The sequence below is a fragment of the Tupaia chinensis genome, unplaced genomic scaffold (genome assembly GCF_000334495.1).
Source record: "Tupaia chinensis unplaced genomic scaffold, TupChi_1.0 Scaffold000458_2, whole genome shotgun sequence".
Taxonomy (NCBI): Eukaryota; Metazoa; Chordata; class Mammalia; order Scandentia; family Tupaiidae; genus Tupaia; species Tupaia belangeri.
In genome coordinates, this window is record NW_006159967.1 from 325311 (window position 1) to 341847 (window position 16537).

The 16537-nt window shown below is 38.3% G+C and overlaps 1 protein-coding gene, 1 non-coding gene and 1 pseudogene across 2 annotated transcripts in view; all 3 read left to right on the forward strand.

Annotated features, from left to right (window-relative positions):
* VWA8 (von Willebrand factor A domain containing 8) overlaps positions 1–16537 on the forward strand; it is a gene marked incomplete at its 5' end in the record, with an annotated part of 402506 nt that overhangs the window by 76322 nt on the left and 309647 nt on the right. Inside the window, 4 exon segments of the mRNA XM_006155509.3 lie at positions 154–318; positions 695–744; positions 2815–2923; positions 5656–5760. Of these exon segments, the coding sequence (XP_006155571.2) occupies positions 154–318; positions 695–744; positions 2815–2923; positions 5656–5760 (429 nt within the window).
* On the forward strand, positions 11067–12425 carry LOC102499212 (60S ribosomal protein L7-like 1 pseudogene; annotated as a pseudogene).
* LOC114009093 (U6 spliceosomal RNA) lies at positions 15939–16042 on the forward strand. The gene has a single exon (XR_003550568.1). It is a non-coding gene; the product is annotated as a U6 spliceosomal RNA (small nuclear RNA).

A 16537-nucleotide genomic window follows, 5' to 3' on the forward strand; every position in this document is an offset into this window, starting at 1 on the left:
CTCATTTCTCTTTGCTGCCTACCTTGACTGGTTTTGAGAATGTTCCCAAATAGTTTCTCAGCAGCCAGAGCCTATGTTCGTTGGCCTGGCAGCTCTTGCAGTTATAATTTGTATTAAATATGCTCTCATTTTTGGATCTCTTATTGTTTTTAGGATCATACCAAAATGGAGTTAGATGCTTGGAAGATTGTCCGAGTAAGTGAAAATTTCCGAGTGATTGCCTTGGGTTTGCCAGTGCCGAGGTACTCTGGGAATCCATTAGATCCTCCTCTCCGTTCTCGTTTTCAAGCCAGAGATATTTATTATCTACCTTTCAAGGTAAGTATGATGAAGGATAACTTGTTTGTTTAAACCGTTTTCTATTTATAACAAACAACAAATTCAATGGCTATACAAATGTTACTGTGTTTTAGTAGGATCATGGAAGTAGTTAATAGGAACAAAAAAGGTTAATAGAGTAAAGAAAATCTCTAGAAATGAGAAAGAAAAATTTTTGTGGTACTGTTCATCTGAAAGATTTTTTAAAAGACTGACTTTTCTTTTAGAAGATGAAATATGCCAGGAAATGATTTTTTTGGCTTTTAATTACTTTGAGTCTGCTTAATTAAAAGAATGGATTATGTCTATAAAACATTTGCACTTAATCTGTTACATCCTTTATTAATTCAATATGATATATTCTGTGTTATTTTAGGACCAGCTTAACATATTGTATTCAATTGGAGCCAATGTTTCTGCTGAGAAGTAAGTATATTTTTATAAATATCTGGACACTTAAAATTGAGTTTGTTTTGGCTGTTCATTGACTCATTCATTTAACAACTATTCTTTAAAGAGCTTTTTAGCATTAGGAGATTTGGTAGGTGCTGATGATAAAATTAGTAAGGTAAGATTTTTGATAGGAAGAAACTAAAACTGAGTTAAAAGATATAAATGGCTTAGTTTAACACAGTTAGTGCCTTCATTTCAAATAATTGGGGCTACTTATGGTTAAGACTTTATAAGGGCTTGGGACCAGCAGTTAGCGTAATGGCTATGTCGCTGGACTCCCACGTAGTCGACCACAGTTCGAGTCCCGGACCCGGTGGCTTAAAACTCACGCTGGGCGTGTGTGCGTGCATGCCCAAGATCCCGAGAGGAGAATGGAGGAGAAGGGATTGCGGTGTGGCCATCCCCCCTGGGGGGTGATTTCCTGCTTTCTATCTCTCTGTCTCTCTCTGTCTGTCTGGCGAGCGCACGCACCCTATAGCAAAAACCTCTCCAAAAAAAAAAAAAAAGACTTTATAAGGGCTTCACAAAGGTATTGGCATTTGAAATAGATTTTTTTTTTCTTTTTTTTAATTAGTTTTCTTGGGGCCAGCATGTGTTATGGTGGCTAAGGCACTGTACTCCAATATGGCTGACCGCAGTTTGATTGCCAGAACTGGTGCCTTTTAAATCATGCTGGGCACATGTGCATGTGTGCCCAAAATTCCAGGATGAGAACAGAGTGAAAGAGATTGCAGCATTGCCATCCCCCTCCTCCTGGGGGATGATTTCTTACTTTCCCTCTCACTGTCTCTCTCTGTCTCTCCCTAGTGAGCACACATGCAATATAGTAAAGCACATTAAAAAAAAAAAAATTAGTGCTCTTTTTTTTTTAAAGGTATTTGCCATAGGGCACGTGAGCTCTCCAGAGAAGAGAGAGAGACAGAAGGAAGGAAAGTGAGAAATCACATGCTACACTCCCTTCTCATCCACTCTCCCCTCGGTATTTGGAGAATATATGCACAGGCACCCCGGGTGATTTTTAGCCACTGAGTCTAAAACATGAACTGCAGTAGGCCATTTGGGAGTCTAGCGCTTTAAGCACCAAGCCACCTGCTGACCCCTTCTTTTTCTTTTTCTGTCTTTTTTAAAAATTTAATTTGTTTCTTGCTTCTATGAGAGAGAGAGAGAGAGATCTCATGCTGCGAGCCACACAATTCTCGGCTGTCTAGTTCATGGGCATCCATACACCCAGTGTATTTCAGGAGGTCCTGGGATGTGAACCTGTTACTTTTCCCATGTGGGTTCAGTTGTATTACTGCTATGTTACTACCTGGCCCCTAAAATGAATCTTTTTTTTTTTTTAAGGAGGTTTTTTGCCTTAGGGCACATGCGCACACTGGAGAGACAGACACCAGAGACAGTGAGAGGGAAAGTGAAAAATCATTCCCCAGAAGGGATGGTCATGCTTCAATCCTTTCTCCTCCATTTGCCTCCTTGGATCGTGGGGATGCATGCACATGCACCCAGTGTGTTTCAAGTCACTGGGTTTGGGACTTGAAATGTGGTCTGCCGTGTGGGAGTCCAGTGACGTAATTGTTATAACATTTGCTGGCCCCCTTGAAATGAATCTTAAAGAATGAGTGTTGTAGAGAATGGAATTAAGGAACTCAAGAATTTTTTTTTACTTCAAAGCATGTGATATGAAAGTTTTTGTTTCATTCTGAGGCATAAAATAGCTCCCGGAGTGTAGAGTTTAGGTTTAGGATTGCTAAGCCTAAATGGGAAGATGAAGCTGGCAGGGTGGATTGGGACAGAGTTGTTAAAACCTCACTTATGACAAATTTGGCAAATATTCTTATGTATCTAATTAGCATCTGAGTTATAAATGGAATATTATAATATGGATCCATTGTTCTTAAAGAATTAGTAGTAGAATGCTTTAAGAATTAGTAATATTCTTAGATGAATTAAATTGACCCAATTATTTTATATTTAACAGATGTATACTTTTTATATTTTAAAACTATTAAACAAAAATTTGATATTATTTATTTTTTCCCATAGGGTTTCTCAACTCTTATCCTTTGCCACAACTCTCTGTTCCCAAGAATCTTCTACTCTTGGACTTCCAGATTTTCCTTTAGATAGTTTACCAGCTGCAGTTCAAATTCTGGTGTGTATAAAACAAATGAATGACTGGTATACCCACATGTAACAAAGATACTCTGAAAGTTAATCATTGGAGAGTAATCACCTCAATTTGTCTTGTCATTATTTACTTCTGCTAAGAGATGAGATTAATTTGTTGTACAGTAAGTTATAGAGACCAGGGACATGTATTAAACCCTTTAAGACCTTGTAGCTTTGGAGCAGGAGGAGGGAGACATGTAGTCTCACTGAAAGGTCTAAAGAGAGAAGGAAAGCTTCAGCCTGATCAAGTGAGGGGCTAGCTGCAGTGGAAATTGTGCCTCAGAGTTGTCCCAACCTAAGGTGCTTTCATGTGATAGCATCCATAAATCACTGGTCAGTGGTTGTCCAAGAGGTACAAATTCTGGCACTTGGTGCTCTCCCATCCTGTAAGCAACACTGGCTGGAGAAGCCTAAGACCAGCCTTCTTAAAAAGACTTGCGGAAGTTGACTTTTGGAAGAGAAAGTTGGGAGGCACACAGAAAGTATATATTCCCACCAGGCTGAGAGAATACCAGTAGCAAGCTGTTCACTTGGAGAATGAAATAAATTGTATCTCTTGAGCAAGTGTATATGGTGAAGAGAGAGCTTAGAATCCTGTTGTGAAGTGTTTTGCATGGTGGGTGAAATTATTTGGATTTTACTATGTGGAAGACATGATGACATTTTGAAGTAAGTGGGGCATGATATGACGATATTTGTGTTTGAGGAAGTCATGTTTGAGGAAGTCACCTTTGTTAACAGCAAGAGTGGACTGGGGAGATCCTGAATGTATGGGTAACAAATAGGAGCCTGTTACAAGGATTACTGAGGCCTGAATGAGAAGAGAATCCTCTAAGGGAGTTAGGGTATCTCGTTAGGCAAGAGACTCTTGTTTTAAATTTATATTGCTCTTTTAAAAAGTTTTATTTTAAAAAAATGATTTTGAAAGTCAGATTTTTCCAAGTATTATTTACATTGTCCTATACATGTAGAATACCATTTATCTTCCTGTTAATAAAATCTTGTACTTTTTCATTCTTTTATTTTATTTATTTATTTATTTATTTATTTATTTATTTATTTGAGATTTTTGCTGTAGGGCACATGTACTTACCAGAGAGGCAGACACCAAGAGACAGAAAGCAAGAAATCACCCCCTTCTCTGGGGGGTGGCCATGCCTCAATCCCTTCTCTAGTCATCTCTTGGGATTTAGGGCACAGTTGTGCATTTACTTGGCATCAGTTTTAATCCTCGAGGTCCAGGACTTGAACCACGGTTGACTATGTGGGAGTCAAGCAACATAACCATTATGCCATCTGTTGGTCCTGTCATTCTTTTGTTTTTGCCCAGGACCTTTTGAAAATTATCTAATTTGAAAAATAGTAAAACAAACACCCATAATCTTTTCTCTTACTGTCACCAATTTTTAATGTATTGCCACATTTACTTACACTCTTCTTTCTTTTTTCCCCCTAAACTTTTCTGAAAGTAAATTGCAGTCAAACTTCTTAAATACTTGCAACTTGAAAGAATTAGGTCATTCTTCTATATAGCAGAAAACCCTTATCATACTCATGTTATCTTAACAGTAGCTACAGTATTGCCTATTATTTAGTCTGTATTGAAAATTTGCTAATCGTCCTTGCCAATGACCTTTTTAAAGTAGGATGAACGGAACTGAGAGAGCAATTTTATTTGGGTGAGAGGATTTGAGGATAATGAACTTTTATATATATATATATCTTAATTGCATATATCTTTACAATGTATAACATTTCTTTTTTGATAATGCACATTTCCTGACTTTACAATGGAACTGTGAAGCTAGGTGAATGTGGATGTGGTAAACTCAGATTAGGAATGAATAAGTAGGGTAGGGAAATGTGTTCAGTTTCATAAATGTTGAATGGGCAAATACAGGATATCCATATGGTCACAGGTAATGGGCAATTGATGGTTCAAGTCTAGAGCGCAAAGAAGAGGTCATGGAGACCAACAGTTAGCATAATGGCTATGTCGCTGGACTCCTGTGTAGTCGACCGCGGTTCGAGTCCTGGACCCGGCGGCTTAAACTCAAGCCAGGCGCATGTGCGTGCGTGCACAAGATCCCGAGAGGATAATGGAGGAGAAGGGATTGCAGCGTGGCCATCCCCCCTGGGGGGTGATTTCTCGCTTTCTGTCTTTCTGTCTCTGTCTGTCTGGTGAGCGCACGTACCCTATAGCAAAAACCTCTCCAAAAAAACGAAAAATAAAAGAGGTCATGGGAGCTATTAATGTTTAGATGAAAGCTGGGATGGGCTTTATCTAGGGGAAGAGTATGGAATAGGAAGAGAAGTGAAAATAATGAATATTTGCTTTTGCAGACCTCCGGAAATACCAGAAACCTAGTATTTATTTTTTTTTTAATTTGCCAGAGTGCTCAACAGAGAGAGAAAGAGACAGAGACAGAGAGATAAAGAGGCATCCCTCCCCAAGGGGGATGGTCATAATCTCTTCCTCATTTCACTCTCCTTTCTGAATTTTGGGCATGCATGCACATGCACCTGGCATGTGTCTCAAGCTACTGGGTGTAGGACTTGAGCCATGCCATAGGCCACATAGGATCCAGCCATCTTATGGGCCAGCCTACTGGTTACTTTTATAAGGCAATTTTAATGTCATGTGTCTATTTTAGATAGATTTTCTATGATTGTTTTAGATGTTTCTCATTCCTATATATTTTTGCTCCTGAATAGGATTCCTTTCCTACGATGTCAATTAAGCATGCAATCCAGTGGCTTTATCCATATACCATTTTACTAGGACATGAAGGGAGGATGGCTGTGGAAGGTGTTTTAAAAGTGAGTATCTAGTTCCCTTTCTTTCCTTTCCTTTCCCATTTCCTCTTTTGCCTTGCATTGCCTTCCTTTTTTTTACCCCTTTTCCTCTCTCTCCCTCCTCCCTCTCTCCTGTTTTCATCTTCGTATCTCCCTTTGTCTTCCCCTCTCTTTCCCAAATATGGAGGCACAGACGTAGCATTAAGGAGAAAGCAGTGAAGGGAAAACAAGGATGGAGGAGCTGGTATGATTAGAATATTGGTTACATTGAGCAGGTAAGTAAACCTATTAAGCAAAGGAGGGAACTTACTGAAGATAATGAGAACTATGCTCCTCAGTCTTGGGGAAGAGACCTGTAAATATAGAAAAGGGAGAGGCAAGAAAGGACTTTGAGATGTTGGATTGGAATTGGAGAAATTATAAATCATGTTTTTTTCCAACATATGTGAACAGATCTGAGAGGTCTTCAAAAATTTCATGGAAAATGCGCATTATGAAAAAAAAATCTGCATGAATTTTTAAACATGTTGTGCCAAAATAAACTCATACTTTAATTCCATTTTTTCCATGAATATTTCTAAATACCATACTTCCCTAAAAGGAGTTAGGACTCCCTAGATATAGTACTGACTTATGAATAGGTCGGGAAATATATAAGATAAACATAGACCATGTTGTTATGCTAGAAAGTAAGGAAATGTTTAACAAATGGTGTTGACATGTCAAAATGACAGAGAAGTTAGCTAGAAGTGGCTGAAATCAGGGGCAATTAAGCATGAAAATAGATAATGATAACAATTAATTACATCCTATTACATAAAATAGGAATCCATGAATCTAAACAAAAATAATACAGGGGAGAAGATAAATCTCCCATAGTGTGGAAGGCTGACCGATAAATATACATAGAAGGAATTCTATAAAGAGATCACCATTCGGCAATAATCATAGTAGTGATCGATTTAGTCAAGGATCATCAAAGAATGTTAACGTTGGTGGGTTGAGCTTTTATGAGGACAGAACTTTGGTATCATCTCTGAATCTCTCTTCACAAAAGACTTAATTGAATACAAAACCGGAAAGTGGTATTTTTACAGCAAATACCAAGTTGATCAGGTGTGACAAATTGACATTGTGTGACTTCAAAATGCTGTGCTGATAAAGCATCCCTTCTGGGAAATTCTTGCTAAGAACTCATTATGTGAGCTGACTGCAAGGAAATATTGCACAGTCCTAAACCAAGGGCTATTGTACAGGACAAAAAAAAAAATTGTAGTCTTTAACATTGTTAGGAAAAGACAGGAAAAGCTGAAGAAATGTTCGTGTTGAAGGAGACTAAAGAAATACGGTAACTAAATGCATATGTTCCTGTATCGTATCCTGGATCAAGGGACATTGTTGGCACAGATGGTAAAACTTGAATAGGGTCTGTGGATTGGATGGTAGAGTTATAGTAGTATTAAATTGATTTTCTGATTTGGAAGTTTACATGGTGATTCTATTGGCCAGGATTTGCTTTCAGGAAATGTGAACTGTACTATTTATGGGTGTAGGGGCATCATGTTTATAGCTTACGCTGGAATTGTTCAGGAAATTACTAGTGACAGTGTTGGGAGGTGGGGGAAGGGAAGGAACAAATGTGCTAAAATGTTAACCACAGGAGAGTCTGGGTAAAGTTGAAATAGAAGTTCTTTGTTCTACAGTGTCCTATAGCATTCCTCTAAGTATGAAAACCTCAACATAAAGAATTCTAAAAAGGGATTATCAAGTATAAGCCACTTAAATAATTTAACAGCAAAGATGTAATGTGATACTAAGTTTAAAAAAATGCCTATAACTGAATTATTAATTTGAGAAGCAAGCATTTTATTTAAAACTATGGAAATGGTTAGAGTGGTATCATTTAACCTAAGTTCTCATTTCTGTCATAAGTGATTAAGTTGAATAATACATGAGACACGGTTTTCTTTTCTTTTTTTTTTTTTTAGAGAGATTTTGCTATAGGGCTGTGTGATTGCCTGAGAGACAGAGAAACAGAAAGCAAGAAATCAGTCCCCAGGGGGGAAGGCCATGCCACAATCTTTTCTCCTCCATTCTCCTCTCAGATTTTGGGCGCACATGCACCTCAGGACTCAGACCACAGTTGATTGGTTGGTGACTCAACAATATAACCATTACACCATCTGCTGGTCCCAGGGACATGGTTTTCTTTTAAACTATGCGTGGCATAGTTTAAGAAAGCTATCTTTGTGTGTGTGTGTGTGTCTGTGTGTGAGCTTTTCGGTATAGGCTGTATGCGCTCGCCAGAAAAAGAGAAACAGAGAGACAGAAAGTGAGAAATCACCCACGAGGGTGATGGTGACACCGCAATCCCTTTTCCTCCATTCTCCTCTCGGGATCTTGGGCACTCATGCACACACGCCTGGCATGAATTTAAGCCACCAGTTCCAGAACTCGAACTGCTGTCAACTACATGGGAGTCCAGTGATAATAACCATGATGCCATCTGCTGGTCCCCAAAAAAGTATCGTCTTTGAAAAGGCCTTCACATTATATGGTGTCTCATAACTATATACTTATATATTTAAGAGCATTGATCCTTGGTAGAGATTTATTATCTTACCCAAATTTATTCTTATGAAAGATAGTTTGTTTTTTTTGCTATACAGTTTGGTCCAAAATACAGATTTCTAAGGAGCAGGTAGAATATGAATGCTAAGCTTTTGTGGCTATATGTTTAGGCCCTTAATTATTTGTGATCTGTTTTGGGGCAATCTGTGTGTCCTGTTTTTTATTCTGTTTCTGTGTTTTCCTCAAAGCACTATCTTAAGCCATTGTTTATAGATTAATTTATTTGTGAACCCTCAAATAATTTTGAGTGAGGAGAAGTGAAAATTAAGGAAATAATGTTGAATTTGGAAAAGAGTTTAAAAGAATAGAAATATCTATTATAATAGCAAATCAAGAAGATACATAGATACATATAATAACTTTTCCTTGATAAATGAGAATTTTTTTCCTCTCATATTGTCATAGAAATGAATGAATAATGACATTTGTATCAGTTTGAATTTTAGCATAATCAGTTAATTAAACTATAGTAAGAAAATATATTTACTTCTTAAAATGCAGTCAGCTAAAATTCAGAACATCTTTTTTTTTTTTTTTTCCCTGAACAAGCTACAAACATGGCTAGGATGACTTTCATTCCCTAGATAATGCTTATCATGTGATATTCATGCTCCAGAAACATATTTCTGTAAGAAAGTCACATCTAGGTTTTAGGCAAGGATATTAAAGAAAATATTCCAATTCTGAATCTGCTTTTCTTTGATAATGGTATGCTGTCTTGCAGTTCAGTAACAGACACATCCAGCCTAAGGGTAATGTGTCTTGGCACTTGGTACTATTAAAGTAGGACTCTATCATAACACTAATTAAATTAGTAAGTTCCCATATTGATTTATAAAAAAATATGCTGCCACTTATTCATTGGTAATGTAATCTGAAAACCATGGTGTTTGCTGAGAAACTTGGAAGGAGTTTGTACTTAGTGTTTGTATTTAGTTCAGCAAACCTTAATTGAGCATTCATTATTTGGCAAATGATGACACACATACTGAAATCTGGGGATACAGAAATGAATAAATCTTTGGTCTTGAAAAACTTAACAGTCTAGTTGCAACATCAGACATCCTAATAAATAACCATTTAAATGTAATGATTTTATAGCAGTATAGCACAGTTTGAAGTAGGTTAGTTAAAATAGGAATTATATGCTATGAGAAATGTTTCAGAGGTGGGATGATGGACATAACTGATATCAAATATAGGTCAGTTTTTGGGGGGAGGTTGTGAGAGAAAGTGAGAAATCAAGAATGTCTATAAACTTAGCATGAGCATGTGAATAGATAGAGATACTATTAATTAAGATGAAAAAATGAAGAGAAGAAGCACATTTGTGATAGGCACTAAATAATCCTCTGTGGTGGTATTTTTTAGTTTGAGGTTTCCAGGTCGGTTTCTCTAGCAGATTTGGAAATATAGATCTGGTTTTGATGTGTTTTGATATTAAAGAGAAATACTTGAGAATCATTGCTGTATGGATGTTAGTTGAATACATGGGGTTGATTGAAAGAACCCAGGGGAGCAACTATAGTGAGAAAAAAATTGGCCGAAGATTGAACCCTGGAAGTACCAACATTTAAGGATTATAAAGTAGGAAAAGAACCTTCAGTGAAGCAGAGGAAGAACAGTTGGAGAGATGAAAGTAGAAGAGAAGAACGTATTCCTACGGGGCATTAGAATACTTTTAAGTGAAAAGTAGTAGTATAGTTCCAAATGCTGCCGTGATGCCTGGTTGCGGAAGACTTTTGGATTACTCACTTAAAGATGATTCATTCCATTCATCTTTCCATTCATTTAGCCAGACGCTGTTATATTAGAGATGCATCAGTAAGCAAAAACAGACAAAAGTCTCTGTCTTCATAAAGCTTCTTTTTTAGTGAAAGGCAATAATCATTCAATCAAGTAAATAAATATATAGTATGTCAGTTGAAGAATGGATGTCCTCACTGAGAAGATGACACTCAAATGAAGATATAAAGGAAATAAGTCCCGAGAGAGAAGTCCTCTGAGGAAGCATTTGAGGCAGAGGGAATACCTACTATAAAAGCTTGAGGCATAAGCCCCTGGGCTATCCTAGGAACAGTAAAGAACAGTGTGATGGGGCAGGGTGAGTGTACAAGAGGTGAATAGGAGATAATGTCTGAAGGTAAAGGAGGTCAGATTATGTAAGGGTCTGCAGGCCTTTGAAAGAACTGCTATACTGTTATAAGTCTGAGATGGAATGCCTTTGTAAGGTTTTAAGAAATGCCTTATATGATTGAATTGTCATTTTCTTTATTTGTGTAAATTTTAATTTGCCAGATGATGCATGTACTTACTAGAGAGGGAAATGTAGAAAGCACCCTTACCCTGCTTCATGGAGTATGGTCATGCCATCCTCCTCTATTTTGCCATCCTGTTGAGATTTCAGGCACATATGCACATGTACCATGCATGTTTTTCAAGCCCCTGGGGCTGGGATTTTTTAAAAGAATTAATTAGTTAACTAATTAATTAATTTTAATTTGACCAGAGAGGGACAGAGTGAGAGTGAGAGAAACAGAAAGTAAGAAAGCAAGCCAACAAGTCCAGGACTCGAACCATGGTCAGCCATATGGGAATCCAGTGCCCTTAACCATCATGCAACCTGCTGACCCCAGGGGCTGGGATTTGAACTGCAGTCAGACATGTGAGATTTAGCTCCCTTAATCACTGGGCCACAGAACTAGCCCAAATGATAATTTTAATTGGCTCATTCTGGTTGCTGAGTAGTGAGTAGCCTGTGGAGGGAAAGGGCAAAAACAGAGGAAAATGTTAGTAAACTCTCATAGTAATCATGTTGAAAGATTGTGGCTTTGACCAGCATTGAGGTTAATAAAGAAGTGGTTGGATGAATTGCGCATGAGCAGTACCAGTAGCACCACAAAGATGGTGAAGCTAGAGCAAAGGAAAAAGGTCTCTTTGATTCCAGAAAATCTCCTTAAAAAGAGAAAAGCTTATCAAGCCCTCAAAGCCACCCACGCAAAGCAAGCACTTTGGCATGAAAAGAGCAGAGAAAAGAGAAAGGCCCCAGATTTCAGCAACTGGAATCATTCTTAAAGAATTCCTGGAGGCAGAAGCGTCACTTGGTACATCTCAGACAACTTGAAGTGAACCCTCATGCCTTGGAAATACCTGATAAACATGCATTGGCCCTCGTTATGTGTATCAAAAGGACTGATGGGGTGAGTTCAGTGGTGCAGAAGACCATTGCAGGACTGCGTCTGAAGACGATTTTCAGTGGTGTTTTTGTCAAAGTCACTCCTCAAAGCCTAAAAACACTGCGAATAGTGGAACCTTAGTGACCTGGGGATCTCCAAATCTGAAATCTGTCTGGGAACTCATCTTGAAACATTGGCAAGCCAAGGTCAAGAATAAGACCGTCCCTCTGACAGGACAACACAGTGATTGAAGAGCATCTAGGGAGGTTTGGTGTCATGTGTTTAGAACACCGCATTCATGAAATTGCCTTCCCTGGGGAAGTATTTCCAAGATTTCTCATGTTTCTTGTGCCCTTTTCACCTTTCTGTGGCCTGTCATGCCACTGAGAACCAAGTGGGCTTCCTCAAGGATATGGGCTCACCTGGCTACCAGGGTGAATGCATCAATCAGCTCATCTGCCAGCTGAACTAGATCCAGAATCCCTGAAAGCACAGTGTGTTGGAAACATGTGCTTTTAGCTTTTTGAATTGTGTCTTCAGAGAAGATTATTGTGTGGTCCAATTTCAGAAACTGGAAAGGAAGAGTCTTGAAAACATAGTAGTTTATGTTCGTAACAGGCACCCCTCATCACAGCCCAGTGGCAAAGAAAAATTCCAGCATTTTTCATGTTGGCTACTGCCTTCTCTGAAATTAAGCATATGCCATGGAGAAGGGAGCCCTGCTTCATCACATCTATCCTGGGCTTTAATGTTGGTGAATGAATAACCCAAACTTGTACAAGGTTCCCCAAGACTCCTGCAGGAGTGGACCAATTCTGGGGCATACTTGAAACTGGGAGTTTCTGGGGCCTTTTTTTGAAAAGACTTAAAATATAGTTTAAAGAAGCACCAAAAAAAGAAAAAATATATTGGTAGGTGGCATGATGGTTAAGGCACTGGCTTTCCACATGGCTTACCTTAATTCAAGCCCCAGACCCAGCGGCTTGAAAATCATGTAGGATACATAAGCATGCGTGTCCCAAATTCTGAGAAGAGAATCAAGGAGAATGAATTGCATCATGGCTATCCCCACTGCGGGGGTGATTTATCATTTTCCCACACTCTGTGTCTCTCTGGTGAACGCATGTACCCTACAGCAAAAAAAAACTTCAAGCCCCAGACCCAGCGGCTTGAAAATCATGTAGGATACATAAGCATGCATGTCCCAAATTCTGAGAAGAGAATCAAGGAGAATGAATTGCATCATGGCTATCCCCACTGCGGGGGGGATTTCTCATTTTCCCACACTCTGTGTCTCTCTGGTGAACGCATGTACCCTACAGCAAACAAAAACAAAAAAGGAAAAGAAAGAAAGAAAGAAAGAAAGAAAGAAAGAAAGAAAGAAAGAAAGAAAGAAAGAAAGAAAGAAAGAAAGAAAGAAAGAAAGAAAGAAAGAAAGAAAGAAAGAAAGAAAGAAAGAAAGAAAGAAAGAAAGAAAGAAATTGGAGATAGAGAACATGGGGGGGGATGAGACCTGAGTCTCATCCTAATTTGAGATGCCTATTAGCTATCCAAATGGACGAGTCAGGGAGACAGTTGCATGTACAAGTCAGGTGTTCAACAGAAAGATCTACATGGAAGGAGAAAATTAGGAGTCATGAACATACAGGTAATTTGTGAAGTTATGCAACTAGATAAGATTATTTAAAAAGCAAATATAGATTAAAAAATACGAAAGTTCGGGAACCAGCAGTTAGCGTAATGGCTTTGTCGCTGGACTCCCACGTAGTCGACCGTGGTTCGTGTCCCAGACCCGGTGGCTTAAAACTCACACCAGGTGCGTGTGCGTGCATGCCCAAGATCCCGAGAGGAGAATGGAGGAGAAGGGATTGCGGCGTGACCATCCCCCCTGGGGGGTGATTTCTCGCTTTCTGTCTCTATGTCTCTCTCTGTCTGTCTGGCGAGCGCACGCGCCCTACAGTGAAAATCTCTCAAAAAAAAAAAAGTAAAAAAAAAAAACAAAAAAGCAAAACGAAAGTTCTACTCCTTGAGTACCATAAAGTGTACTGGTCAGGAAGATGAAGAACCTAGAAAGAATACTGATAAGGAAGAAACAGTATAATAATAAGGAAATGAACATACTTAATTTGGCAAATAGAATATTATTGGTGTACTTAAGACCAGTGTTAGTAGAATGGTGGGAATATGAGCCAAAAATCAGTGGACTGAAGATAAATTGAAGATGTAGTTAAAGCAGTGATTAAATATTACTTGTAAATAATTTCTAAAAGAATTATTTATTACTTTTATTTGTTTAATTTGACCAGAGATACAGAAAGAAAGAGAAGGTGAGAAAGCAAGCTGCTAGGTCTGGGACTCAGACCACGGTAGGCCCCCTGTGGGAGTCCAGCACCCTAACCACCATGCCCCCTGCCAGCTCCCTTGTAAGATAATTTTGATGGTTATAAAGCAAGATAATGAATCTCTCAAGGATGATGGAGAATAAAAAAAAAAATGGCTGTTTTGGGAACCAGCAGTTAGTGTAATGGCTATGTCGCTGGACTCCCACGTAGTCAACCACGGTTCGCGTCCCGGACCCGGTGGCTTAAAAACTCACGCCAGGCACGTGTGCATGCGTGCGTGCGTGCCCAAGATCCCGAGAGGAGAATGAAGGAGGAGGGATTGTGGCGTGACCATCCCCCCTGGGGGGTGATTTCTCGCTTTCTGTCTCTATGTCTCTCTCTGTCTGTCTGGCGAGCACACGCACCCTATAGCGAAAACCTCTCCAAAAAAAAAAAAAAAAAAAAAAACCAAGACTGTTTTTTGGAATGGGAAGCCAAATATCTTTTATATGGATGGGATTTTTGGTGGCGTATAAGGAATATATGTCCTGGTTTAGGTGGTTAAGAGCATTTCTGGAATGAACATACATAATACATACATACATAATTCTGTGCTTTGGTTTGGAATGATGGAGAAAATAATTGAGAAGTAAAGAGCAGACTTTTAGTGCTTTGCATCCATTCATGATATTTAAGGCAGAAGTCTTTTCTACTGAGACAATGGGAAAAAAAGAAAGTATTGATGAAAATACTGATAATTTTTTTTTTTTTTTGGAGAGATTTTCACTGTAGGGTGCGTGTGCTCGCCAGACAGACAGAGAGAGACATAGAGACAGAAAGCGAGAAATCACCCCCCAGGGTGGATGGTCACGCCGCAATCCCTTCTCTTCCATTCTCCTCTCGGGATCTTGGGCATGCACGCACACGCGCCCGGCGTGAGTTTTAAGCCACCGGGTCCGGGATGTGAACCGTGGTTGACTACGTGGGAGTCCAGCGACATAGCCATTACGCTAACTGCTGGTTCCCGAAAATACTGATAATTTTGAGAATGAAAGAAAAAGAACTTCATTTGTTCATTTAACAAGCTTTTATTGACTATTCACTGTCCGATGTTATTCGAAGCTCTGGGTATTTGGAGTGAGCTAAGCAAATATCTTTGATATTCAACTAATGGGGCTTACATTCTAGTGAGGAGTAGAGGGGTATGCATCTGAAGGTTTTGTGCGAGTGCAGAAGAGAGAGAGAGAGAGGAGTAGATGGGCTCAGATAGACTTCTGAGGGGAGTAGTAATGGTTCATGTTAGTTGCTGAGGGGCTTTGGGAAAAGATCCCAGGAGAACCTGAGTCACATACGTGTTTGGTAGCTAATCAACACTGTATGGAGAATTTCTCTTTAAGTACTGGGAACAGCTTGATGGGACAGAATTGGGAATTGTGAGAATAAAGCCTTACAAACCAATATCTATGTAATTATATTTTATTTTTTAATTAAATTTCACAGTTCAAATCATATAATTCTAAACAAAGTATATGTAAGAAAATGTTAATAATATTTGTCTAATCAAAATTCAAAAATTCATGAAAAATACTCATTACTATAAAATGGTAAGGTAAATAAACTCTTGCTTTTCTACTTCTTACTAGCATATTAACCCGACAGAATCATTTGTCTATTGTGCTTTACAATTACTTTTATGATTAATAGGCTTCTAAGTTTTCTGTGCCAACAAATGGTAATTCATCTTGCAACTCGAGTTCTTTTGCTATCTTAGTATATTGTAGCCTACTGTTTTTATTCTGCTGAAATATTTTTGCTTGAATTATTTATGAGGATATAAGCTCTATAGCCAGTAGTTCAGAGCATTAGTGTTCATTTCTGGGTTATGAGTGCTCTGACATCAATCCTATATCAAGGTAGATTGAACACCATTATAGCTGGCATAAAAACATATCTTTAAGCTCATTCAGTCGTTTTCGTAAAGTTAGTGGCTCTTGGTTTTAAATGATAATGAATTTAATTATTTTGTTAGGCCTTACTCCTTGCCTGTTGGACCTCCCTTAAAATACAGTGTAGTGTGTTCTCTTTGGTAGCACATATACTAAAATTGGGATGATACAGAGGTTAGCATGGCCCCTGCGCAAGAATGACATGCAAACTCATGAAGCATTCCATATTTTTAGCCAGAAAAAAAAAATACAGTGTAGCTTTTTTATTTTGCATGAAATTAAGGTATTAGTCATTGTTATTTGTCTGCAACATGGAAGCAGTTCTTATTGTGAGATTCTTTGAGGATTTCCATATATAAACTATGTACAGTATAGGTCTTTTATATGATTACATGAATAGCCAACTTGTCTTAGGTTTGGGGAAAGGAGTTAGTAATTGTCTTAAATAACTTACGATACCAAAGTTAATACTTGAACTGAGCTATTACATTATTGGAAAAATCATGATGTATTTTTCTGTTTTTCTATTCAAAAATACATCATGACTTTTCCAATAACCTACTATTATGTTTAGAATATCAGGTTGAATATGCTTTTCTTTCCCCCAAGTCTGTTTTCTGGATTTCTGTTGTTCCATTGAATACATGGTGAATCTGTTCTTTCATTGAGTTTCAGTACTTTTCTATATTGATAATATTCCAAAATAGTACAGGATTTTTTTTTGTAT